Source organism: Onychomys torridus, chromosome X (assembly GCF_903995425.1).
Source record: "Onychomys torridus chromosome X, mOncTor1.1, whole genome shotgun sequence".
NCBI lineage: Eukaryota > Metazoa > Chordata > Mammalia > Rodentia > Cricetidae > Onychomys > Onychomys torridus.
Window position 1 is genome coordinate 52,864,366 of NC_050466.1, and position 22,509 is coordinate 52,886,874.

Consider the following 22,509-nt stretch of genomic DNA (forward strand, 5'->3'; position numbering starts at 1 on the left):
CAGTCCCTCCTCCTTCTCAACAGTTGGACACCTGGAGCTCCACCTGGGGCATGGCTGAGAATCTCAGCATCCACTTCCATCAGTTATTGGATGAGAGTTCCAGCATGACTGTTAGGGTGTTTAGTCATCTGATCACCAGACTAGGTCAGATCAGGCTTTCTCTCGACCATTGCCAGCAGTCTACAGAGGATATATCATTGTGGATTTCTGGGGACCTCTCCAGCACTCTGCCTATTCCTGTTCTCATGTGGTCTTCATTTATCATGGTCTGTTATTCCTCATTCTCCCTTTCTGTTCTTGATCCAGATGCGATCTCCTGCTCCCCTAAGCTTTCTTTCCCTCCAATCTTGCCCTTCATTACTCCCACTGTTGTCTAGGTTGTTCATGTAGATCTCATCCATTTCTCTGTCATTGGGTGATCCCTGGGTCTTTCCTGGGATCCCGTTTTCTAGGTAGCCTCCCTGGAGTTGTGTAGCAGTCTAGTCATCTTTGTTTTACATCTAGTATCCTCCTATGAGTGAGTACATACCATGTTTGTCCTTCTGAGTCTGGGTTACCTCACTCAGGATGATTTTTTCTAGATCCATCCATTTGCCTGCAAACCTCATGATGTCATTGTATTTCTCTGCTGAGTAGTACTCCATTGTGTATATGTACCATATTTTCTTTATCCATTCTTCAGTTGAAGGGCATCTAGGTTGTTTCCAGGTTCTGGCTATTACAAACAAAGCTGATATGAACATAGCTGAGCAAATGCCCTTGTGGTATGATTGAGCATTCCTTGGGTATATGCCCAAGAGTGCTACAGCTGGGTCTTGGGGCAGATGGATTCCCAATTTTCTAAGGAAGCGCCATATTGATTTTCAAAGTGGTTGTACAAGCTTGCATTCCCACCAGCAGTGGAGGAGCGTTCTCCTTGCTCTACATCCTCTCCAGCATAAGCTGTCTTCAGTGTTTTTGATCTTAGCCACTCTGACAGGTGTAAGGTGATATCTCAGAGTCATTTTGATTTGCATTTCCCAGATAATTAGGGATGTTGAGCAATTCCTTAAATGTCTTTCAGCCATTTGAACTTCCTCTGTGGAGAATTCTCTGTTTAGTTCTATAGCCCATTTTTTAATTGGACTGTTGGGCATTTTGATGTCTAATTTCTTGAGTTCTTTATATATTCTGGATATTAGCCCTCTGTCAGATGTGGGGTTGGTGAAGACCTTTTCCCATTCTGTAGGCTGTTGCTTTGTCTTGTTGACCATGTCCTTAGCTGTACAAAAGCTTCTCAGTTTCAACAGGTCCCATTGATTGATTGTTTCTCTCAGTGTCTGTGCTACTGGTGTTATATTTAGAAAGTGTTCTCTGGTGCCAATGCATTCAAGAGTACTTCCTACTTTCTCTTCTATCAGGTTCAGAGTAAATGGATTTATGTTGAGGTCTTTGATCCACATGGACTTAAGTTTTGTGCATGGTGACAGATATGGATCTATTTGCAGCCTTATACACATTGACATCTAGTTATGCCAGCACCATTTGTTGAAGATGCTTTCTTTTTTCCATTATACATTTTTGGCTTCTTTGTCAAAAATTATATGTTCATAGGTGTGCAGATTTATGTCAGGGTCTTCAATTCGATTCCATTGGTCCACATGTCGGTTTTTATGCCAGTACCAAGCTGTTTTTATTATGGTAGAGCTAGAGGTCAGGGATTGTGATGCCTCCAGAGGTTGTTTTATTGTACAGGATTCTTTTGGCTATCCTGAGTTTTTTGTTTTTCCATATGAAGTTGAGTATTACTCTTTCCAGGTTTGTGAAGATTTGTGTTGGTAATTTGATGGGAATTGCGTTGAATCTGTAGATTGCTTTTGGTAAGATCGCCATTTTTACTATGTTAATCCTGCCTATCCATGAGCATGGGAGATCTTTCCATTTTACGACATCTTCGTCAATTTCTTTTTTCAGGGACTTAGAGTTCTTGTCATATAGGTCCTTCGAATGCTTAGTTAGAGTAACCCCAAGGTATTTTATATCATTTGTGGCTATTGTAAAGGGTGATGTATCTCTGATTTCCTTCTCAGCCTGTTTGTCTACTGTATATAGAAGGGCTACTGATTTTTTTTGTTTTGAGTTGGTCTTGTATCCTGCAATGTTGCTGAAGGTTTTTATTAGCTGTATCAGTTCCTTGGTTGAATTTTTGGGGTCTCTCATATATACTATCATGTCATCTGCAAATAGGGAAAGCTTGACTTTTTCCTTTCCAATTTGTATCCCCTTAATCTCCTTATATTGTTTTATTGCTCTGGCTATAACTTCAAGTACTATATTGAATAAGTATGGGGAGAGGGGACAGCCTTGCCTTGTTCCTGATTTTAGTGGTATTGCTTTGAGTTTCTCTCCATTTAGTTTGATGTTGGCTGTTGGCTTGCTGTAGATTGCCTTTATTATGTTTAGGTATGTTCCCTGTATTCCTGATCACTCCAAGACCTTTATCATGAAGGGGTGTTGGATTTTGTCAAATGCCTTTTCTGCATCTAGTGAGATGATCATGTGGTTTTTTTCTTGAGTTTGTTTATATGATGTATTACATTGACAGACTTTCGTATGTTGAATCACCCTTGCATCCCTGGGATGAAGCCTATGTGATCATGGTGGATAATTGTTTGAATGTGTTCTTGGAGTCTGTTTGTCAGAATTTTGTTGAGTATTTTTGCATCAATGTTCATGAGGGAGATTGGTCTGTAGTTCTCTTTCTTTGTCGCATCTTTGTTTGTTTTAGGAATCAGGGTAATTATAGCCTCATAGAAGGAGTTTGGTAATATTCCTTCTGCTTCTTTTGTGTGGAACAATTTAAAGAGTATTGGTATTAAGTCTTCTTTGAAGATCTGGTAGAATTCTGCAGTGAAACTATGTGGTCCTGGGGTTTTTTTGGTTGGGAGACTTTTAATGACTGATTCTATTTCCTTAGGGGTTATTGGACTATTTAAATGGTTTATCTGGTCTTGATTTAACTTAGGTATGTGGTACCTATCCAGAAAATTATCCATTTCTTTTAGATTTTCCAGTTTTGTGGAGTAAAGGTTTTTGAAGAATGACCTGATGATTCTCTGGATTTCCTCATTGTCTGTTGTTATGTCCCCCTTTTCATTTCTGATTTTTTTAATTTGGATGTTCTCTCTCTCTGTCTTTTGGTTAGTTTGGATAAGGGCTTGTCTATCTTGTTGATCTTCTCAAAGAACCAACTCTTTGTTTCATTAATCCTTTGTATTGTTCTCTTTATTTCTATTTTATTGATTTCAGCTCTCAATCTGATAATTTCCTGGCTTCTGTTCCTCCTGGGAGACTTTGCTTCTTCCTGTTCAAGGGCTTTCAGGTGTGCTGTCAAGTCACTAGCGTGAGATTTCTCCAACTTCTTTATGTGGGCATTCAGTGCTATGAATTTCCCTCTTAGCACTGCTTTCATAGTATCCCATAAGTGTGGGTATGTGGTGTATTCATTTTCATTGATCTCTAGGAAGTCTTTAATTTCTTTCTTTATTTCTTCCTTAACCCATTGGTGATTCGGTTGAGCATTATTCAGTTTCCATGAGATTGTAGGTTTTCTGTAGGTTTTTCTGTTGTTGAAATCTAAGTTTAAACTATGATCATCTGATAGAACACAGGAGGCTATTCCAATTATTTTGTATCTGTTGAGATTTGCTTTGTGGCCAAGTATGTGGTCGTTTTCAGAGAAGGTTCCATGGGTTGCTGAGAAGAAGGTATATTTTTTGTTTGGGTGGAATGTTCTGTAGATATCGATTAAGTCCATTTGAGCCATAACATCAGTTAAGTCCATTATGTCTCTGTTAAGTTTCAATTTGGCCGATCTGTCCAGAGGTGAAAGTGGGGTGTTGAAGTCTCCCACTATTAATGTGTGGGGTTTTATATGTGATTTAAGCTTTAGTAATGTTTCTTTTACATATGTGGTGCCCTTATTTTGGGGGCATAAATATTCAGAATTGAAACTTCATCTTGGTGGTTCTTTCCTGTGATGAGTATGTAATGTCCTTCATCATCTCTTTTGATTGATTTTAGTTTGTAATCTATTGTGCTGTATATTAGGATGACTACACCAGCTTGGTTCTTAAGACCATTTGATTGGAAAGTCTTTTCCCAGCCTTTTATTCTTAGGAGGTGTCTGTCTTTGAATTTGAGGTGTGTTTCTTGTATGCAGCAGAAAGATGGGTCCTGTTTTTGTATCCATTCTGTTAGTCTGTGTCTTTTTATAGGTGAATTAAGTCCATTAATATTAAGGGATATTAATGACCAGTGATTGTTCGTTCCTGTTGTTATTTTTATTTTTTTATTTTTTGGTGGTATTGTGTGTGTACTTCTCTTCTTTGGGGTTTACTGCTGTGGTGTTATCTATTGCCTGTGTTTTCATGGGTGTATCTGCCTTCCTTATTTTGGAATTTTCCTTCTAGTGCTTTCTGTAGGGCTGGGTTTGTGGATAAGTATTGTTTAAATCTGGTTTTGTCTTGGAATGTCTTGTTCACTCCATCTATAATGATTGACAGTTTTGCTGGGTATATTAGTCTAGGCTGGCATCCATGGTCTCTTAGTGTCTGCATTATATCTGTACAGGTCCTTCTGGCTTTCAAAGTTTCCATTGAGAAATGGGGTGTTATTCTGATGGGTTTGCCTTTATAAGTCAATTGGCCATTTTCCTTTGCTGCCCTTAATATTCTTTCTTTATTCTGTACGTTTAGTTTTTTATTTATTATGTGGCGAGGGGACTTTTTTGGGGGGTCTAGTCTGTTTGGTGTTCTATACGCTTCTTGTATCTTCATAGGCATTTCCTTCTGTAAGTTGGGAAAGTTTTCTTCTATGATCTTGTTAAATATATTTTCTGTGCCTTTGAGTTGGTATTCTTCTCCTTCCTCTATCCCTAATATTTGTAGTTTTGTTCTTTTCATGGTGTCTCAAATTTCTTGGACATTTTTGGTCATGACTTTGTTGGTGTTAGTGTTTTCTTTGACTGATGAATCTATTTCTTCTACCGTATCTTCAACACCAGAGATCCTCTCTTCCATCTTTTGCATTGTGTTGGTTATACTTGCCTCTGAAGTTCCTGGGTTTTTTTAATCAGATTTTCTATTTTGAGCATTCCTTCTGCTAGTGTCTTCTTCATTTTTTCTGTTTCCCTCTTCATGTCTTGGACTGTCTCCCTTGCTTTTTCATGATTTTCTTTCAAGGACTTATTGTTTTCTTCTGCTTTAATTGTCCTTTCCTCTGTTTTTTTTTTTTTTTTATAGCGTTCTTCCCTTTTTGTTTGTCTGTTCCTCTACTTTATTTTTGATTTCTTCTATATAAGGCTCTAGCCTCTTCATGATGTTATTTATAAGGTTGTTTTCTTCTTCTTCTTCTTCTTACATTTTGTGATGTTCAGGTCTAGGTTCTGGTGATGCTGTATTGCTCTTTATTTTGTTGTATGTACTTCTGCCTTGATGTCTGCCCATCTCCTCTTGGGTTTGTTCTTGGCCTTATCAGTGTACTTGGTCCAGGAGAGAGCTGACAGATTTAGGGTGCCTCTCTCTGGTCCAGATGGAAGCTCTGGGCCAGATGGGAGCGCTGGTCCAGATGAGAGTGCTGGTCAGATAGGAGCTGGGGGACTGGACTCTGAATCTCGGGAAGTCCCTGGGTTCTCCTTATTTTGTCCAGATGGGAGCTCCTCTTGTCCAGATGGGAGTTCCTCTAGTCTCTTGTCCAGATGGGAGTTCCTCTGGTCTCTGGTCCAGATGGGATTTCCAGGGCAGGATGGAAGCTGGAGGCTGGTCTCTGATTCTCAGGAAGTGGCTGGGGTCTCCAGCAGATGGGTGTGGGGGCAGGATGTCGAGACTGCAGGGTCTGCCTGCAGTCTTGGAAAAAGGGAGCCTTCCCACAGGGCCTGCCGGTTGTTCGGAACCTGGGGCCAAGTTGGGCAGTTCCTCCCGGGATGGCCTGTGTCCAGCGGTGGGAGCCAGGGGCAGTTGCCTCTCTGACTATAACCTAGGCACTCACCTCTGGTCCAGATGGGAGCTGGGGGTTGGTCTCTGAGTCTCAGGAAGTGGCTGGGGTCTTGGGCAAATGGGTGAGGGGGCAGGGTGTGGAGACTGCAGTGTCTGCCTGTAGTCTTGGAAAAGGGGAGCCTTCCCGCCGCACTTCCTGTTTTTTTAGGTAATGTTATTTCCTTCTTGGGTCTCTGAGGGAGATGATGATTAGATAGTTATAGTTATAGTTATAGTTATAGTTATAGTTAGTTGAAGATTAGTTATAGTTGTAGTTATTTGAAGATTAGATAATTATAGTTAGTTGGAGATTAGATAGTTATAGTTTTCTTTGTTAAGAATTTCAGAAAAGAAACTCACTAAAGAGGAGTAAGTGTATAAATTTGAAAGACATTATAAGATAATTTTCTGTCGGTAATACAAGTTAGGATAAAAAGTGAATCAGGTACATTTTGGACTTACCAAAATAGGATAAATAATGGAATATTTTCTCTGAGTTTGTCAAATGCAAATGGACTGTACATTGTTTAGGTATTTATTGCTTGTATATATTGTATATAGTTATTGCACTTATTGTATAGTTTTTCTTATATTAGATATAACTTTCTTTTTTCTTTTTATTAGAATAAAAAGGGGAAATGTGGTGGTATTTTTATTGTGTTGAAATGTGATAATTTATTTGTTTGTTAATAAATAAAGAATGCCTGGAGACCAGAGGCTGTAGTGAGCCATAAACAGTAAGGTGGTGGTAGCACATGCCCTTAATCTAATCACATGGCAGGCAGAGTTTCTGTGTGGTCAAGGACACAGCCAAGCATGGTGATACATGCTTTTAATCCCAGTACCAACCATAGAGACCTGGAGGTCTGTATAGACAGGCAGTGATGAGGAGGTAAAGTGGCTGGGCTTAGAACCAATGTGAAGGCAGAACAGGAAGGCAATAAAAGTGCAGGTTAGCCAGGAAGAAGCTCTCTCTGGGCAAGCTACTGCATGGTGGTAAGCAAATGCTAGTTGTGGCTATTTGCTATTTCTCTGATCTCTTCAGCTATTACCCCTATATTTGGCTCTGTGTTTCTTATTTAATACGACTGTTTAGAAATTCATCTACAACTATATATAACACCATTTATGTTAATTCAAATGGTTCTGTTAAGAGTTTGCTTTGAGCTGTAAGATTGAGAGAATTGTAACTATGTATAGCAATATTTATGTTAACCTGTTAATGGTAATGATGAAGCTAAGGGATTCTTTAGGTTTGCAAATGCTTAAGACTTTTTCATTTAGAAAGGGCTTGATGCAGCCAAGACTATTGTAGTCACCTTGGATCCAATAAAAAAAAGAAAGAGATTGCTGTGAGTTCTTAATAAGGAGTTATTTTTATATATTAAGAAAGGGGAAACTGTGGGAGCCCATTTTCAGGTTCCTCATGACTTTACCCAGCAGGTCTGCATAGAGAGGATGACTGGACCACAGGCCTGAGTGCAGGTGTCTGACATGGTCTGCACTTGGCTGTGCTGAGGTAGGTCTTTTGCTCCATCCCTTGGCATTTCTATCAATACCTTAGGGTAGAGACTGTCAGGGCCCATTGGAATATGTTCCAGTCCCTCTCAAGGCTATCCTGTATTTTCTGTTTATCTCCACACTCTAAATCCTTCTATCTAATATTTCCTGCTGCTCTTACTCAAGAAAACTCTGGAGAACTGTGGGGTTTTGGGTAGATACCCCACAGTGAGGACTCAAAATCTTTCAGTCTGAAGATTCATGAAAACAGCATCGGCCGAGAAGTTGATGGAGGTGAAGCTATCAGTGGCTTATTTTGTTTTTCTGATCTTTCAGCATTTATGATCTGGCTCCAGGTTCATTTTTATTAATAAGAACTTTTAAGATTTGTGTTACAGAGGAGACCTCCTGAGAATCTTAGCTATAGACATAAAGAAAAAAACCAAAAAAGATTACAGGACAGGTGACATATATGCTGATTAGTCTACTATAGGAACAGCTCTGAGATTGAATGAGACATGATAAATCTTGTTGACTACAGAGTCCTCATGACTTATTATTACATGCCACCCTTTCATATGGCATAGATAGAAGTTTGGTTATACAGTCCAAACAGACTTATAAAGTTGATGGATGTCTTTTACCTGCTCAAACAGAACAAAAAATCATCTTTAGTGGACTTGTGCACACAGTACATTCCATATTTGTGTTATTATAGATATGTGTTACCTTTAAAAGTTGATGTGCTTTCAGATAGACAGGACCAAACACCAATAAAGACAAGTTATCCAGGTGATTTAGCCTCTCCAAACACCTCTTTTGCAGTTTCCTCAAAATTCTGCATCCAGAACAACTTCCAACCTATTAGCTGAGATGGTCCATCTTCACAGACTATCCAGTCAAGGCTCCAGATAAGCTCTACACTTTCCCATTACATAGAGACTAAACAAAAGATAATACAGCTAGTTCTCTCAGGACTTGACCTTTATCTCAATTTTTTCAGGGTCCTCTAGAGTTGCTGTCACCCCCAGACAACAGGAAGCAGTTTAGAGAACATGACACCTACATTCCCAAGAGGTGGGGTGGGTGGTTTCTGGTTATCCATTGGATGTTTGCCATTGTTTTTTTTTGGGGGGGATGGGTTGGTTACAAATTGTTATTGGTAATGGTCAGAAAAGAAACTTAAACAATCCAGGTTGGATTCAAGAAGCTCTTTCTGAAAAGAAAAGGGGGATACATAAATGATAGAATAAAAGGGTAGATTACTGACGCTATCTTTAAACAAAAGAAGCAACTACTAATCTCAAATTTTTACATTGGTATGAATTTTTGTATATTGATACAAATTTAACATTATTTTTGTTTTAACATACTGTATATATGTTTCTACTCTTGTTCAAGGTATTGTACCTACATATCTCATTTTAAAATGTAGTGTAAAGTTCTAGTCCTTAAAGGCTATTATTACAAACTGTTTAGGATAATAAAGAAATGTAGGTTAGTCATTGCAATCAAACTTATAGTCATGTTAGGTAAGTTTTCAAGGTCAGAGATATATTTTAAATACGTAGTCTTCAAACACTTCACAGACCTACAGAGTATGTCATTTATAATGTTTAATAACAGAAGGCTTTTTATGACAGTGAGACACATCTGCTCCTGGTAGTACCAATTTACTTCAAAGAGGCTGATGGATATTGAAGAACCTCCATATGGAGTTTGCTTTCATTGTGGCAAAGTTAACCACTGAACAAAGAAAACTGCCCTTGCCTCAACTGCTGACCATATGCTGTTCAAATTAGACAAGCAGGATGCAAAAGAAAGTGACTGCCAAACCTTGCCAAGACAAGGTAGGAGAGTCCTTCAATAATTCCTGCCTCACAGAAAAGTCTGTCAGGTATTCTAGGCCAAAGATAGATGTCCCAACATTGTAGAGGAACCTTGAGTGACTGTCCAGGCAGCCTGCTGTCTCTGTCATTTCTATAGTTTTGGAAGTTGTTTGCTCTGCATTTCCTGTTTACTCAGGTAATATTATATCCTTCTTGGGTCTTTGATGAGGTTGAGGACTAGATAATTATAGTTACAGATTACATTGTGATCAAATTTGAAAAAGAAACAAAAGAGATGTAGAGTGCATAAGGTTGAGAGACATAAAAGCTTAAGTTGTTTATCTATGAAAATATTTTAGCTCTAAATATATATATATATATATATTTGGTTTTTCAAGACAGGGTTTCTCTGTGTAGCTTTGTGCCTTTCCTGCAATTCACTCTGTAGCCCAGGCTGGCCTTGAACTCACAGAGATCTGCCTGGCTCTGCCTCCCAAGTGCTGGGATTAATGGCATGCAGCACCAATGCCCAGCTTAAAAATATATTTTTAGGATGGTTATACAATTTATGATAGAAAGTGGTTTATGAATAAAATTTTGGACTCATCAACATAGGATAGATAATAGAGTATTTTCTCCAATGTTGCCAAATACAAATGGACTGGATATTGTAAATGTAATTCTTACCTGATAATTGTTCTTATTATAGTTTTATTGTGTTAGTTAAAGCCTTTCCTTTTTATTTAGACAAAAAGGGGGAAATGTTGAAGAATATTTGTGTACACTGTAGAGATGTGTCTTTGCATAAGGCACCTTCTGATTTGTTTTTAAAGAGCTAAATGGCCAATACCTAGGCAGAGGACAATAGGTGGAATTTCTAGGGAGAGAAAGGAAGAAGAGGAGGAATCTAGGCATGCAGATTTCACCAGAGACTCTGAAGAAGTCAAGCATATGGTACAGCACAGAGGTAACCAAGCCATGTGGCAGAATACAGATTAATAGAGACAGATAAATTTAAGTTATAAGAGCTAGTTGGAAAAAAGCCTAAGCTAAGGCCAAGCTTCCATAATTAATATTAAGTCTCTGTGTTGTTATTAGGGAGCTGGCAGTCCCACAAAAGATAGTCTGACAATAAAGTTTTCTACAAATAAGTCTAAGCTAAGTTCAAGCTTTCACATTAATAAATCTTGGTGTCATTATTGGGGAGCTGGTGGGTTGACAAAAATATTGATTATACCTTCTTATTCTGGGTTCAATTTAGTCTGGTGTTACAATAGACAGTTGGGTTGCCTAGTGTCCTCTCTACTATTGAATGTCTTTATTTGTTTTTACATATAATATTTTTACTAATTTTTGAGAATTTCACACATGCACCCAATGTCTTTTGATCATATTCATCTCACACTCCCCCAGCTCCTCCCAGGGCCACCCTTACCCTCTTATACAACTTCATGTCTTCTCTATTTTTAAAGTATCATTAATTGCTCACATTTTTATTTCTAGTATAAAAACTATTCTTAAGACATAAATTTGTATGCATCAATGTTTTATTTAACTCATATCTGAAGACAAAACAATAGGTTTCAAGAGCATTTGAGAAATAGAGGTGCATCATCAATGGAAAAGACTGTCAAAATCAGATTATTAAGTTAGCTATGAGTGGTTAGAATTTTATAGGAAATAAAACCATATTATCTGTAGTTTTTTCAGTTGTGGATTATAACAAATGTGGCAATTGTGTGATAATTCCCAAAGAAGTCACAGAAGGGTCAAATAGGATTACTAGAAAATGTACTAGGATGAAACGACAACCACATCCATTGTTTTGCCTTTTCTGAAACTGGGACACATTTTTTCTCTCCTGTTTTCAAGCCATCCTGGGCTGCAAACTTTAAATGCATCCTCTGACTGTTTGGTGGACTAAACTTGCTACTATGATATGTTTGTGCATAATAAATTGTACAGTGAAGCATTCTCAAGCTTCTGGAGAGAATGTGGCAATGAATACTGGAGTATTCACTAATTTTCATCAGTTGATTTTTCTTATGATTCAATGACAAAGATATAGTATAAAATGTTCTGTTATATTTTTGTTTTAGCAGGAAATTAAGTGAAGGAAGGATTAAAACAAATGCATTAGTAGAACTTCAAAGTTTATAATTTTCCTATGGAAATATCAAAAATGTCCTTTAGAAGAGTATTATTATTAGAGCTAAGTAGCAGTCTATTATAAATATATATATTTGTATATACCAAATTTTTATTATACATTCATCTGTTGATTCTAATTCTTTGCTATAGTTAATAAAACAGGATAAACACAGAGATACAAATATCTCTATGGTAAGGTATGGTGTTCTCTGGGCATATGTCCAGGAGTGAAACAGCTGGGTTATATGGCACTTCTATTTTTAATTTTTTTGAGAAATTTCAAAATTGGTTTCCACAATGGTAATATTAATTGCCACCAACAGCAAATAAAGTATGCTTTCTCTCCACATCCCCTCTAACATTTCTTATCATATTTGTTGATAGCTATTATGACTAGGGTGAAGTGGTATCTCAAAATAGTTTGATTTGCATTTCCCTGATGGCCAGGGATATTGAACACTAAAAAATAGTTATTGACCATTTGTGTTTCTTTTTTTTTTTTTAAAAAAATGGGCATGATGTTCATTTGCCTATTAGTTGATTAACAATTTAATTTTATTAGTATTTAATTCCTGCAGTTCTTTGTAAATTCTGGATATTTATCTTTTTATGAGATGTAGCTGGTAAAGAATTTTCTCTTATTCTGTGGGCTGTATGTTAACTGCTGATTGTTTCTTTTACTGTACAGAAACTTTTTATTTTCATGTAGTCCCATCTGTTGATACTTGGGGTTAGTTCCTACTCTGTCAGTGTTAGATTAAAAAGTTCTTGACTACTCTGATATCTTAAAGGCTATCCTCTGTGTTTTCTTCTAAAACTTTCAGTGCCTCAGGTTCTAAATTAAGGTTTAAATGAAGGTAAAATTGCAGGAACATGGATAGACTTTGAATGTATATTATTAAGTGAGGTCATACAATCTCAATGAAAAAAATATGCATATAGCTAATAATATATGTATATGTGTAAACAAATGTACATTTGGGTACAGTATAACATTGAAGAAAATAGAACAAGGAAGGCTAAATATAAAGGGGTCAAGAATGACTGAATGCAGCTAATGGACATGAGTTATTTAAGAGGGTATAAGCTAATTGTTTTTCTAGTTCTGATTCTGTCACAAATTTTTTGGTTTTGGTAGTACATAAAATATATTTGATACTGAAAGTATAAAACAGTGTGATTCTTAACAGCTTCCATTATGAATGTTGACACTTAAGTTTTCAGAAAATGCAGAATGAATAATTTGTGAAGTATCAGAGTAGAGTCATATATTACTGTATGGTTTTAAATAAAATGATGGGGGCATAAACAGTGTGGGGTAGTATGTATGTGGAAACCTGAGAGGGATACTGGTCTTGAATTGGTGAGAGAACATCCTTGTGGTTTGAAAAGAATAGCCCTCATAGGCTCATATATTTGAATTCTTAGTCATCAGGGAGTGGAACTACAGAGGATTAGGAGGTGTGGCTTTGTTGGCGTAGGTGTGACCATGTTGGAGGAAGTATTTCACTGGGGGTGGACACTGAGGTTTAAAAAGCCCAGCCAGCGCCATTCTCTCTCTCTCTTCCTGCAGCCTGTGGATTCAGATGTAGAACTCTCAGCTGCTTCTCGTGTACCATATCTGCCTACATGCTACCATACTCTCCACCATGACAATAATAGAATCAAACTCTGAAATTATAAGTAAGCCCCAATTAAATGCTTTCTTTGATTAAGAGTTGCCATGGTCATGGTGATTTTTTCACAACAACAACACACTGACTAAGACAATCCTGGAGCTGAAGAAGGAGGCAAAAGCTAACAAGCAGAGGATGCAGAAGCCACCTCAGTACAGCTGCTGGGCCTCACATCCAAGAATCTCAAGCCTCAGGGCAATTTGGTGCTCCCAGACGTGGGGGTGAATTCGAAGGTATCGAGTGAGTAATGGTGGGTCTAGAGAATTCACCATTGGTGTGGACGAGTCCTGATTCCCCTGAAAAACCTGAAAGAGGATAGACAATATTTATTAACTGAATAACAAAAGTACCATTTATACCACCACATTCTTGCTAGAAGCCTCAACTTCAGTTTCTCCCTCTTCTGTTAGTCACTCATCCATGGCTCCTCTTCTTCACGGCCCTTTCCCCTTTTTGCATCTGTCACAATGCTTATAACAACATATGAGTGACTTACTTCAATTTGCTTTTAGCATTTTAAGATTGAACTCTGGGAGATTAGATGAATCCATGGGCCGAAAGGTTGTTTTGACTTGTAGAATTGAGATTAACCTGCTATGTAAGATTGCTCTAGCTATGCCTTATATCTGAAATATTCTCACCCATGTCAAAAAAATCTCAATGAAACAAAATGCTTTGCCTGAGGTCATACACAATATCTGTGTGTCAGGTAATCTGGAGGTGGAAGTCAGGACTTAACTAGTTGACTCCAAAGTCACTGCATTTGTTATTGTAAGATGAGTACATAGTAAATATTCAATAAATGGTAGGTACTGTTGTTAGTCATATAGAATGTTTTCACAGTTTAGTAGCAACACAACAAAGTGTGTAATTTGACGAGAGGGTGCAGAACAGAGAAAGTTGGGAATAGAGTCCAAGATTCAAGGTGTCTTGCTACATTGAGATTTTGGAGGTAAGTCCATTTGTAAGCCAGTCATATTTGAGGAAATGAAACTGAATATTCAAAATGTGTGGTTACAGGCAGCTATGAAACTCAGTAGGATGTGTGTGGTGTGTTTGTGTATCCCAGGAACATCATACAGTAGAGGACCCAGTCAAAGTCTAAGAGTAATACAGAATCTTAGAGAAACATGAAGTGGTGACACTGTTGTAAGGAATACCTTTGCAAGCACAGACTTAATGACATCTGTAAGATATACCTAGGTAGTTTGCATGGAAGGGAACAGTAAGAGCTAGGCTATTGTCATGGGAAAATGGTTAAACAACAAAGAAAGGACTCCTGTTTCCTGGGACTATTTAGATGACATTTACCTGCAACCATTCTGTGAACTATATCTTTACAAAGTTGGTGTGAGTTTCACTTCAGATTCCAAGTGAAAAGGGACTTTTCTCAGAAAACATGGTAGAAATATTGCTGGTTTTACAGAATTTAACTATAAGTACAAACAAAGTCTAAGGTATGTTCTTTACTTCATTTTCCTTTTAGGTTCCCATCCATGGTTTCCCATGGCTGCTTAATGGAATCACCTAGGGAGCTTCTTAAAACAATTGAGGCTTGGTCTAGCTCTTACCCCAGAGATGTCAATTTAACTGATTCTCCTACTTTGGCACCCCCTTTTATGGTACCTAGAAAAAGCTTCTCAATATGTAAGCCTAGAGGTACCACATTCCTGCTTAAAACCTTCTATGATAGGGCTGGAGATGGTTCAATGGTTGAGGGCACTAGCTGTTTTTCTAGAGGACCTGGGTTCAATTTCCAGCACCTACATAACAGTCCACAACTGTCTGTAACTCCAGTTCCAAGGAATCTGACACTCATTTCTGGCCTCCTTGAGCACTGAATTTAAATGGTACAAAGACATACATGCAGGCAAACACCCTCCAAAACAAAACCTTCCATACCACTTAGAATGAGATCCAAACTCCAAGCCTTGCATGATATGGCCTGTGGCCACTGTTGGCTCTGATCTCACCTCCCACTGCTTTACCCCCTATTTTACACTGTAGACACATTTATCTTTTTTTAGTTACTGAACAGTGGCAACTCTTTTTGTTGTTGTTGTTGTTGTTGTTGTTGTTAATATGAGAACCTTTGTATGCATGATTCTTTCTACTAAGAAGAAGTCTTTTATCCCACTATTTCCTCATCTTTATTGTTTTTATCCTTCATGTCTCATAGAAAACTTTTCCTCCTCTAAAATATGGTTCTTGACTTAAAATATGATAGATAGACAAAACAATCTATCCTACAGGGAAACTTGTTAAGATCAGGAAGTAAACATCTCAATAGCATCAGGAAGTCACTGAAACTGACCAGATTTACTAGGCATCTCTATCTGTGAGAATATATAAGAGGTAGAGACTGCTAAGAAGTCAAGCTGTCTGGAAGAGATTCAGGCCAAATGAAGTACTTAGAAAGACTGCTTTCCAAACTGTTGAGCTCTGAAAGCTGTGTAGTGTGCTCCTAGATTCTAGCTTTCATGAGTTGTCACCCATGTTGGGGTGAGCTTTGATAATACAGCTGTTTTTGGGTCATTCCTGCTCTTGTAAGCTCTCATCCATATTCCTGTGATTAATCCCAATAAAACTCACAGTTCACAAAGTTGAACTTCGGTGGTATCTTTGGTCTGTAATCAATTCACTACTTGGAACGAGTAGACATTGTTCATATCTCCTCAGGAATAGTGTCACACAACAACATAGCATGGCAAATATACTGTAAATATTTGTTGCATTAAAGTCTGTGTGCTTGATCAAACTTTTAAGAAACATTAAGGTTCCAGATTTTACAATATATTTGGAGGCTTAGTCTGTAACACAAATCGCTAAATAGTCTTACTAAAACAAAAACAAAAACAAAACCAAAACAAACAAACAAACAAACAAAAAAGCCCAGAGCCAGATACTGGGGTGAAAACTGAAAGATCAGAGAAAGAGAACAGGCCATAGCCAACCACACCTCGCCAACTCCTCAGCTGATCCTGTTTCCACAAATCCTCAGACTGAAAGCCTCTGAGTCTTCACCCCTGAGGGTCTCAGTTGAACTGCTGCTTTGTTTCTGTTTCCTCACACCTTATATACAGTTCTCCACCCAGCCATGTCACTTCCTGGAATTAAAGGCATGTGTGCTTTCCAAGCAAAGGCATGAGATCTCAAGTGCTGAGATTAAAGGTGTGTGCCACCACCTGCCTCACTGTGTTTCCAGTGTGGCCTTGAACTCACAGAGATCCAGATGGATCTCTGCCTCCCGAGTGATAGGATTAAGGGTGTGTGCCACCACTGCCTGGCCTCTATGTGTAATCTAGTGGCTGGATCTGTCCTCTGATCCCCAGATAAGTTTATTAGGATATACAATATATTACCACATTAGTCATCTTTCGTTAGATATAACTCTTCTTATGTCCTCTTAAACTTTTATTTATAAAAATTATAAGCCTAGAGGAATTAAAAGAATGACATAGTGAACATGCTTAAGAACTTCATCTATAGTTACTAATTATTAGAATACAGATATTTATATTCTTTTTTATTTTATAATTAATTTAATTTTACATATCAGCCACAGATTCCCCTGTCCTCCATCCTCCCACTCTCCAGCCTTCCCCCTCAATCTTCCCCCCATTCCCACCTTCTCCAAGGCAAGGTCTCCCCTGGGGATTCAGCTCAGCCTGGTAGATTCATTTGAGGCAGGTCCAGTCCTCTCCTCCCTACACCAAGGCTGAGCAAAATGTCTCAGCACAGGTCCTAGGTTCCAGAAAGCCAGCTCATGCACTAAGGACAGGTCCCGGTCCCACTGCCTGGGGGCCTCCTAAATAGTTCAAGCTCATCAGCTGTCTGACTTATCCAGAGGGCCTGGTGAGTAAACAGGAAGTGCATTGTAAGCAACTTCCAAAACTCTAGAAATGACAAGAGACATCTGGTTGCCTAGACAGTCACCCAAAGTTCTTTTGTAATGTTGGGACATCTATGTTCAGCCTATAGGTCTATAGTATCTGGCAGATTTTTCAGTGAAGCAGGAAATTTAAAAAAACTGTTCTGCCTATTTTGGCAAGGTTCATCAGTTGTTTTTCTCTGTGTCCTGCAAATTGTCTGGCAGTTTCTTCTGCGAAGCGGGAACCTGAAGGACCATCTTGCCTTGTTTTGGCAAAGTACAGAGGTCATTTTTTATGGGACCTACATGTACAGTTTATACAGCATATTGTCAAGAAGTTGAGGCAAGGGTACGTTTTTTGTCCACTGGCTAACTTTTGCCACAAAGAAAGTAAACTCCATATGGAGTTTCTTTTATGCCCATCATCATCTCTGAAGTATATTGGTGCTGCCAAGAGTAGACATGTCTCACTGTCATAAAAAGTCTAAGTTTTAAAAATATTTCAAATGCCATATTCAGTAGGTCTTTGAAGTGTTTGATTACCTATATGAAATATATCTTTGTATACCTAAAAAACCTAACTAACATGACTATAACTTTGACTTTTATAGATAACTATTAATCTGTATTTTTAATTATATATTACATTTCTAAATGAGCTGTATAAACATAATACCTTAAACAGGAGTAGACATACACATGTATAACAAAATTGACCTTAAATTTGTATCAATAAACCAGAATCCTTACCAATGTAAAATATGTAAGATTAATAGTTGTTTTTTGGATTAAAGTGGAGTCAATAATCTACCCTTTTATCCTACCATTTCTATATCCTATCCCTCTTTTTACTTTAGGAAGAGATTGACCATGACCATTAACCATTCACAACCAATGCCCTTCAAATGAAAACAAACATTCATAGGCAATATTTTGGGATTTGGGGCATAGTCTTCTATACTACTTCCTGCTGATTAGGGAGTACTGGTGATCTTGATGGACCCTGATAAAATTTAGAATTATGGTTAAATCTTGGCTGTAGTAGTCTGTGAGGCTGCATTGTTTTAGCCAGTTGCCTTGAAGCTTTTCTGTATTTTGGAACATCTGGGCCATAGCTTCCATTGGAGACCTCTCAGAGGGTCTTCCTTGATGGAACCATATTAATCTGGAAAGAATCCACAGCTTCGCATCTTCTGTGTAAATAAAAGCAGAACCTCTTATCCAAATCAACATATTCTTAGACATAAATTTTGAAATCAAGATACCTTTAAAATATATATTGATATATGTTGGTTTAACTTAGCAGCGCTTATGATCAAATGTCCTTTTGTAGTTAGCTCATTAAGAGTAAAAAAATTCAAAGAAAACACAAAAATATATATAATAAAGACTCTCTGTGTATTTTCCATCTTTACATGGCTTATTTTTATATTACTTTTACTATTTCTTTAAAGACTTTATTATTATTTTTAAACTATTAATTTCTTTCTATGATTATACCCTTTTTCTTTTCTTAAGCCTACACATATTATTAAACATAATGTAACCTATTTAGAAGTTTTTCCATCTGGACCTCTTTTAATGAGTATCTCTAGCCTTTTTATTTGTCTGAGCAAAAGCCTAAATCCTCCATGTAGTGTGCTGTTGGAAATTGTGCTGATAGCTCAAGCCTGCAGGCAGGGGCCATGAAAGTCCTTGCTGTACTGCAGTCTGTGGGAGAGACTGAAGAAATCTGACATACTGTTTAGGTCATGGCAGCTGGTGGCCAGCTCAATCTCGCAGGCAGCTGTCAGGACACACATCTCTGTGCTGCTGTTGGCATGAAACTGTGAGACTAGGAAGCCCAGTGTGGCTCCAATTCTGTGAGTTGAGAATCTACTTTAAGCTTTCTCAGGTCTGTGTGGGTCCATGCTCAACAGTGGGTGCCATTTGTAAATGGACAAATCTCTCCCACCTGCCTGTTCCTGAATAATCAATCAGAAGCTTAATATTAATTACAAACTGTTTGGCTCAGATTTATTGCTAGCTAGTTCTGACATCTTAAATTAACCCATTGGTCTATGGCTCAGGATTATTGTTAGCTAGCTCTGACATCTTTAATTAACCCATGTCTATTAATCTATATTTTGCCATGTGGCCATGGCAATACTGATATGATGGCACCTTGCTCCTTGGATGGCTAGATGGTGTCTGCCCTGACTGCACCCTTCTTCTCCCTGTCTCTCTGCTTGGATTTCCTGCCTGGCTCTTATCCTGCCTTACCATAGGCCAAAGCAGCATTACTTATCAACCAATGGGAGCAACACATATCCACAACATACAGAAAGACCATCCCACAGCACTCCGGCAAAGACAAATGCTGTGTTAGCTTTCATGTCCTGCTCCTCAGCAGGTGGAGTCTTGCTCCCTATTTGTCACCAGAGGTTGGGAAAGGGGGTTCAAAGAATGGTGGAACTGGTCTCTCTGATGCTTTCCTAACTCATTTTTGCATCTCAGAACCTGGGTATTGGCATGGTGGTAGGAGGGGTAAGGTATTACTCAGCAGCAGATTTCACTGTCAGGCCAGAAATTAGGTTGCAAGTTTAAGGCCTGAGCTTAAGTCTTTCTTCTCTCTTCCTCAACTCTCTCTAAGCTGTGCTGCTTAAAGTTAAGGAAGGCGTGTCAGAGGCAACTCTTTCTTTTCTGCTTTCTTTAATATATCTTGATTTATTTTTTAATAGCAAAAGCAGACACTATAGTGTCTTTTATTTGTTTTCCTTATCTCATGTGAAAGTAATTTATATATGAATAACTATTCAACTTGGTGTGCCCAAGTGGAGATGGTTACTGAAACAGCTTACTCAGCCACCATCTTTTTTTTTTCAGTTGGCCATTTTTAAAAAATTTTCTAGTTATGCATATTAACAAAATACAGATAATTACAAAGAAGTTGAAATACTCAATGGGAAAATTTTTTTATTTTTCTTTATTAAGAAATTTTCTACTCACTCCACATACTATCCATAGATTCCCCCCTCCTCCATCCTCCCATCCCCCAGCCCTCTTTCCCAAGCTACCCCACATCCCCACATCCCCCAAATTGAGGTCTCCCATGGGGAGTCAGCAGAGCCCAGTACACTAAACCTAGGCATGTCCAAGCCCCTTCCCACTGCACCAAGGCTGTGCAAGGTGTCACACCACAGACACCGGGTTCCAGAAGCCTGCCCATGCACCAGGGACGGATACCAATCTCCCTGCCTGGGTGCTCCCCTAACAGTTAAAGCCAAACAACCGTCTTCTGCATCCAGAGGGCCTAGTCCAGTCCCATGGGGGCTCACAGCCACCAGTCCACAGTTCATGGGATTCCACTAGTGTGGCTGGTCATCTCTGCACATCCTCCCATCATGATCTTGAATTCTCTCTCTCTCATCAATTGGGATTCCCCTCCTCTCTCTCATCAATTGGGATTCCCAGAGCTCAACCTGGTGCCTGGCTGTGGATCTCTGCATCTGCCTCCATCAGTCACTGTACAAAGACTCTATGATGACAGCTAGTTTATTTGCTAGGCTGGTCACCAGAGTATACTGGTCCAGGTACCCTCTGGAACACTGCCAGCAGACCAAGGTGAGGTCAACCTTGTGGATTCCTGAGAACCTCCCAAGCACCCTGCCTCTTCCCATTCCCATGATGTCTTCATCCACCATGGTATCTTCCCCCCTGCCTTCCCACTTTGTTCCTGTTCCAGCTTGATCCTCCCATTTCCCTATGTTCTCTTCCCTTGCTGTGGATATCACTCTGTATAAATAAAGTGCTGATTGGCCAGTAGCCAGGCAGGAAGGATAGGGTAGGCAGGACAAGAGGAGAAGGCTGGGAACAGGAAGGCTGGGAGGAGATACTGCCAGCCACTGCCATGAGAAGCAACATCTAAAGAAACCTGTAAGCCACAAGCCATGTGGCAAAGTATAGACTAACAGAAATGGGCTAAATATAAGAGTAAGAGCTAGACAATGGTAGGCCTGAGCTAATGGCCAAGCAGTTTAAATAATATAAGTGTCTGTATGATTATTTTATACGTGGGTTGTGGGACCGCAGAGGCTTGGTGGAACCTGGAGAGAAGCTCTCCAACTACATTCCCCCACTCCTCACCCTCCCCCACCCACCCCCACCCAGTCCACTCATGTAGATCTCATCCACTTATCCTTCACATGGTCATACATGTGTCCTTCCTAGAGTCATTCTCTGTTAGCTAGCCTCTCTGGAGTTGTGGGTTGCAGTCTGGCCATCCCTTCCTTCACATTTAGTATCCACTTATGAGTGAGTACATTCTATGTTTGTCCTTCTGGGTCTGGGTTACCTCACTCAAGATGGTATTTTCTAGTTCCATCCATTTGCCTGCAAATTTCATGATATTGTTTTTTACTGCTGAGTAGTACTCCATTGTGTATATATGCCATATTTTCTCTATCCATTCTTCAGTTGAGGGGCATCTAGGTTGTTTCCAGGTTCTTGCTATTACTAATAATGCTGATATGAACATAGTTGAGCATGTGTCCTTGTGGTAAGATTGAGCATTCCTTGGGTATATGCCCAAGAGTGGTATAACTGGGTCTTGAGGAAGTCTTATTCCCAATTTTCTGAGAAGCCACCATACTGATTTCCAGAGTGGTTGTACAAGTTTGCATTCCCACCAACAGTGTAGGAATGTTCCCCTTGCTCCACATCCTCTCCAACATAAGCTGTCTTCAGTGTATTTGATTTTAGCCATTCTGACAGGTGTGAGATATCTCAGAATCACTTTGATTTGCATTTCCCTGATAACTAAAGATGTTGAGCAATTCCTTAAATGTCTTTCAGCCATTTGAGCTTCTGTTGAGAATTCTCTGTTTAGCTCTACAGCCCATTTTTTAAATTGGACTGTTCAATATTTTGCTGTCTAGTTTTTTGAGTTCTGTATACCTTTTGGAGATCAGCCCTCTGTCAGATGTGGGGTTGTTGAAGATCTTTCCCCATTCTGTAGGCTGTCGTTTTGTCTTATTGACCGTGTGCTTTGCTCTACAAAAGCTTCTCAGTTTCAGGAAGTCCCGTTTACTAATTTGTTGCTCTCACTGTCTGTGCTACTGGTGTTATATTTAGGAAGTGGTCTCCTGTGCCAATTCATTCCAGACTACTTCCTACTTTCTCTTCTATCAAGTTCACTGTAACTGGATTTATGTTGAGGTCTTTGATCCACCTGGACTGGAGTTTTGTGCATGGCGACAGATATGGATCTACTTGCAATCTTCTGCATATACTGGCATACAGTTATGCCAGCACCATTTATTGATGTAGCATGAATCTTAAAAGTCTTATTAATGAAATCAAACCTGAGGCCAGTTATTGGGGTGAATGCTGAAAGATCAGAGAAGCAGAACAAGCTACAGTTTCCTCACCTCACCAGTTCCTCAGCTGGTCTTGTTTCCTCAGACTGCAAGCTTCTGAGTCCTCATCCA

At 38.9% G+C, this 22,509-nt stretch overlaps 1 protein-coding gene across 1 annotated transcript in view; it reads right to left on the reverse strand.

The window, feature by feature from the left end:
* Positions 1-13,224: 13,224 nt before the first annotated feature.
* F8 (coagulation factor VIII) overlaps positions 13,225-22,509 on the reverse strand; it is a 186,458-nt gene continuing 177,173 nt past the window's right edge. Inside the window, exon 26 of the mRNA XM_036175252.1 lies at positions 13,225-13,475. Coding sequence (XP_036031145.1) covers positions 13,320-13,475 — 156 coding nt within the window. The 3' untranslated portion in view covers positions 13,225-13,319. The remainder of the gene's footprint in view (positions 13,476-22,509) is intronic.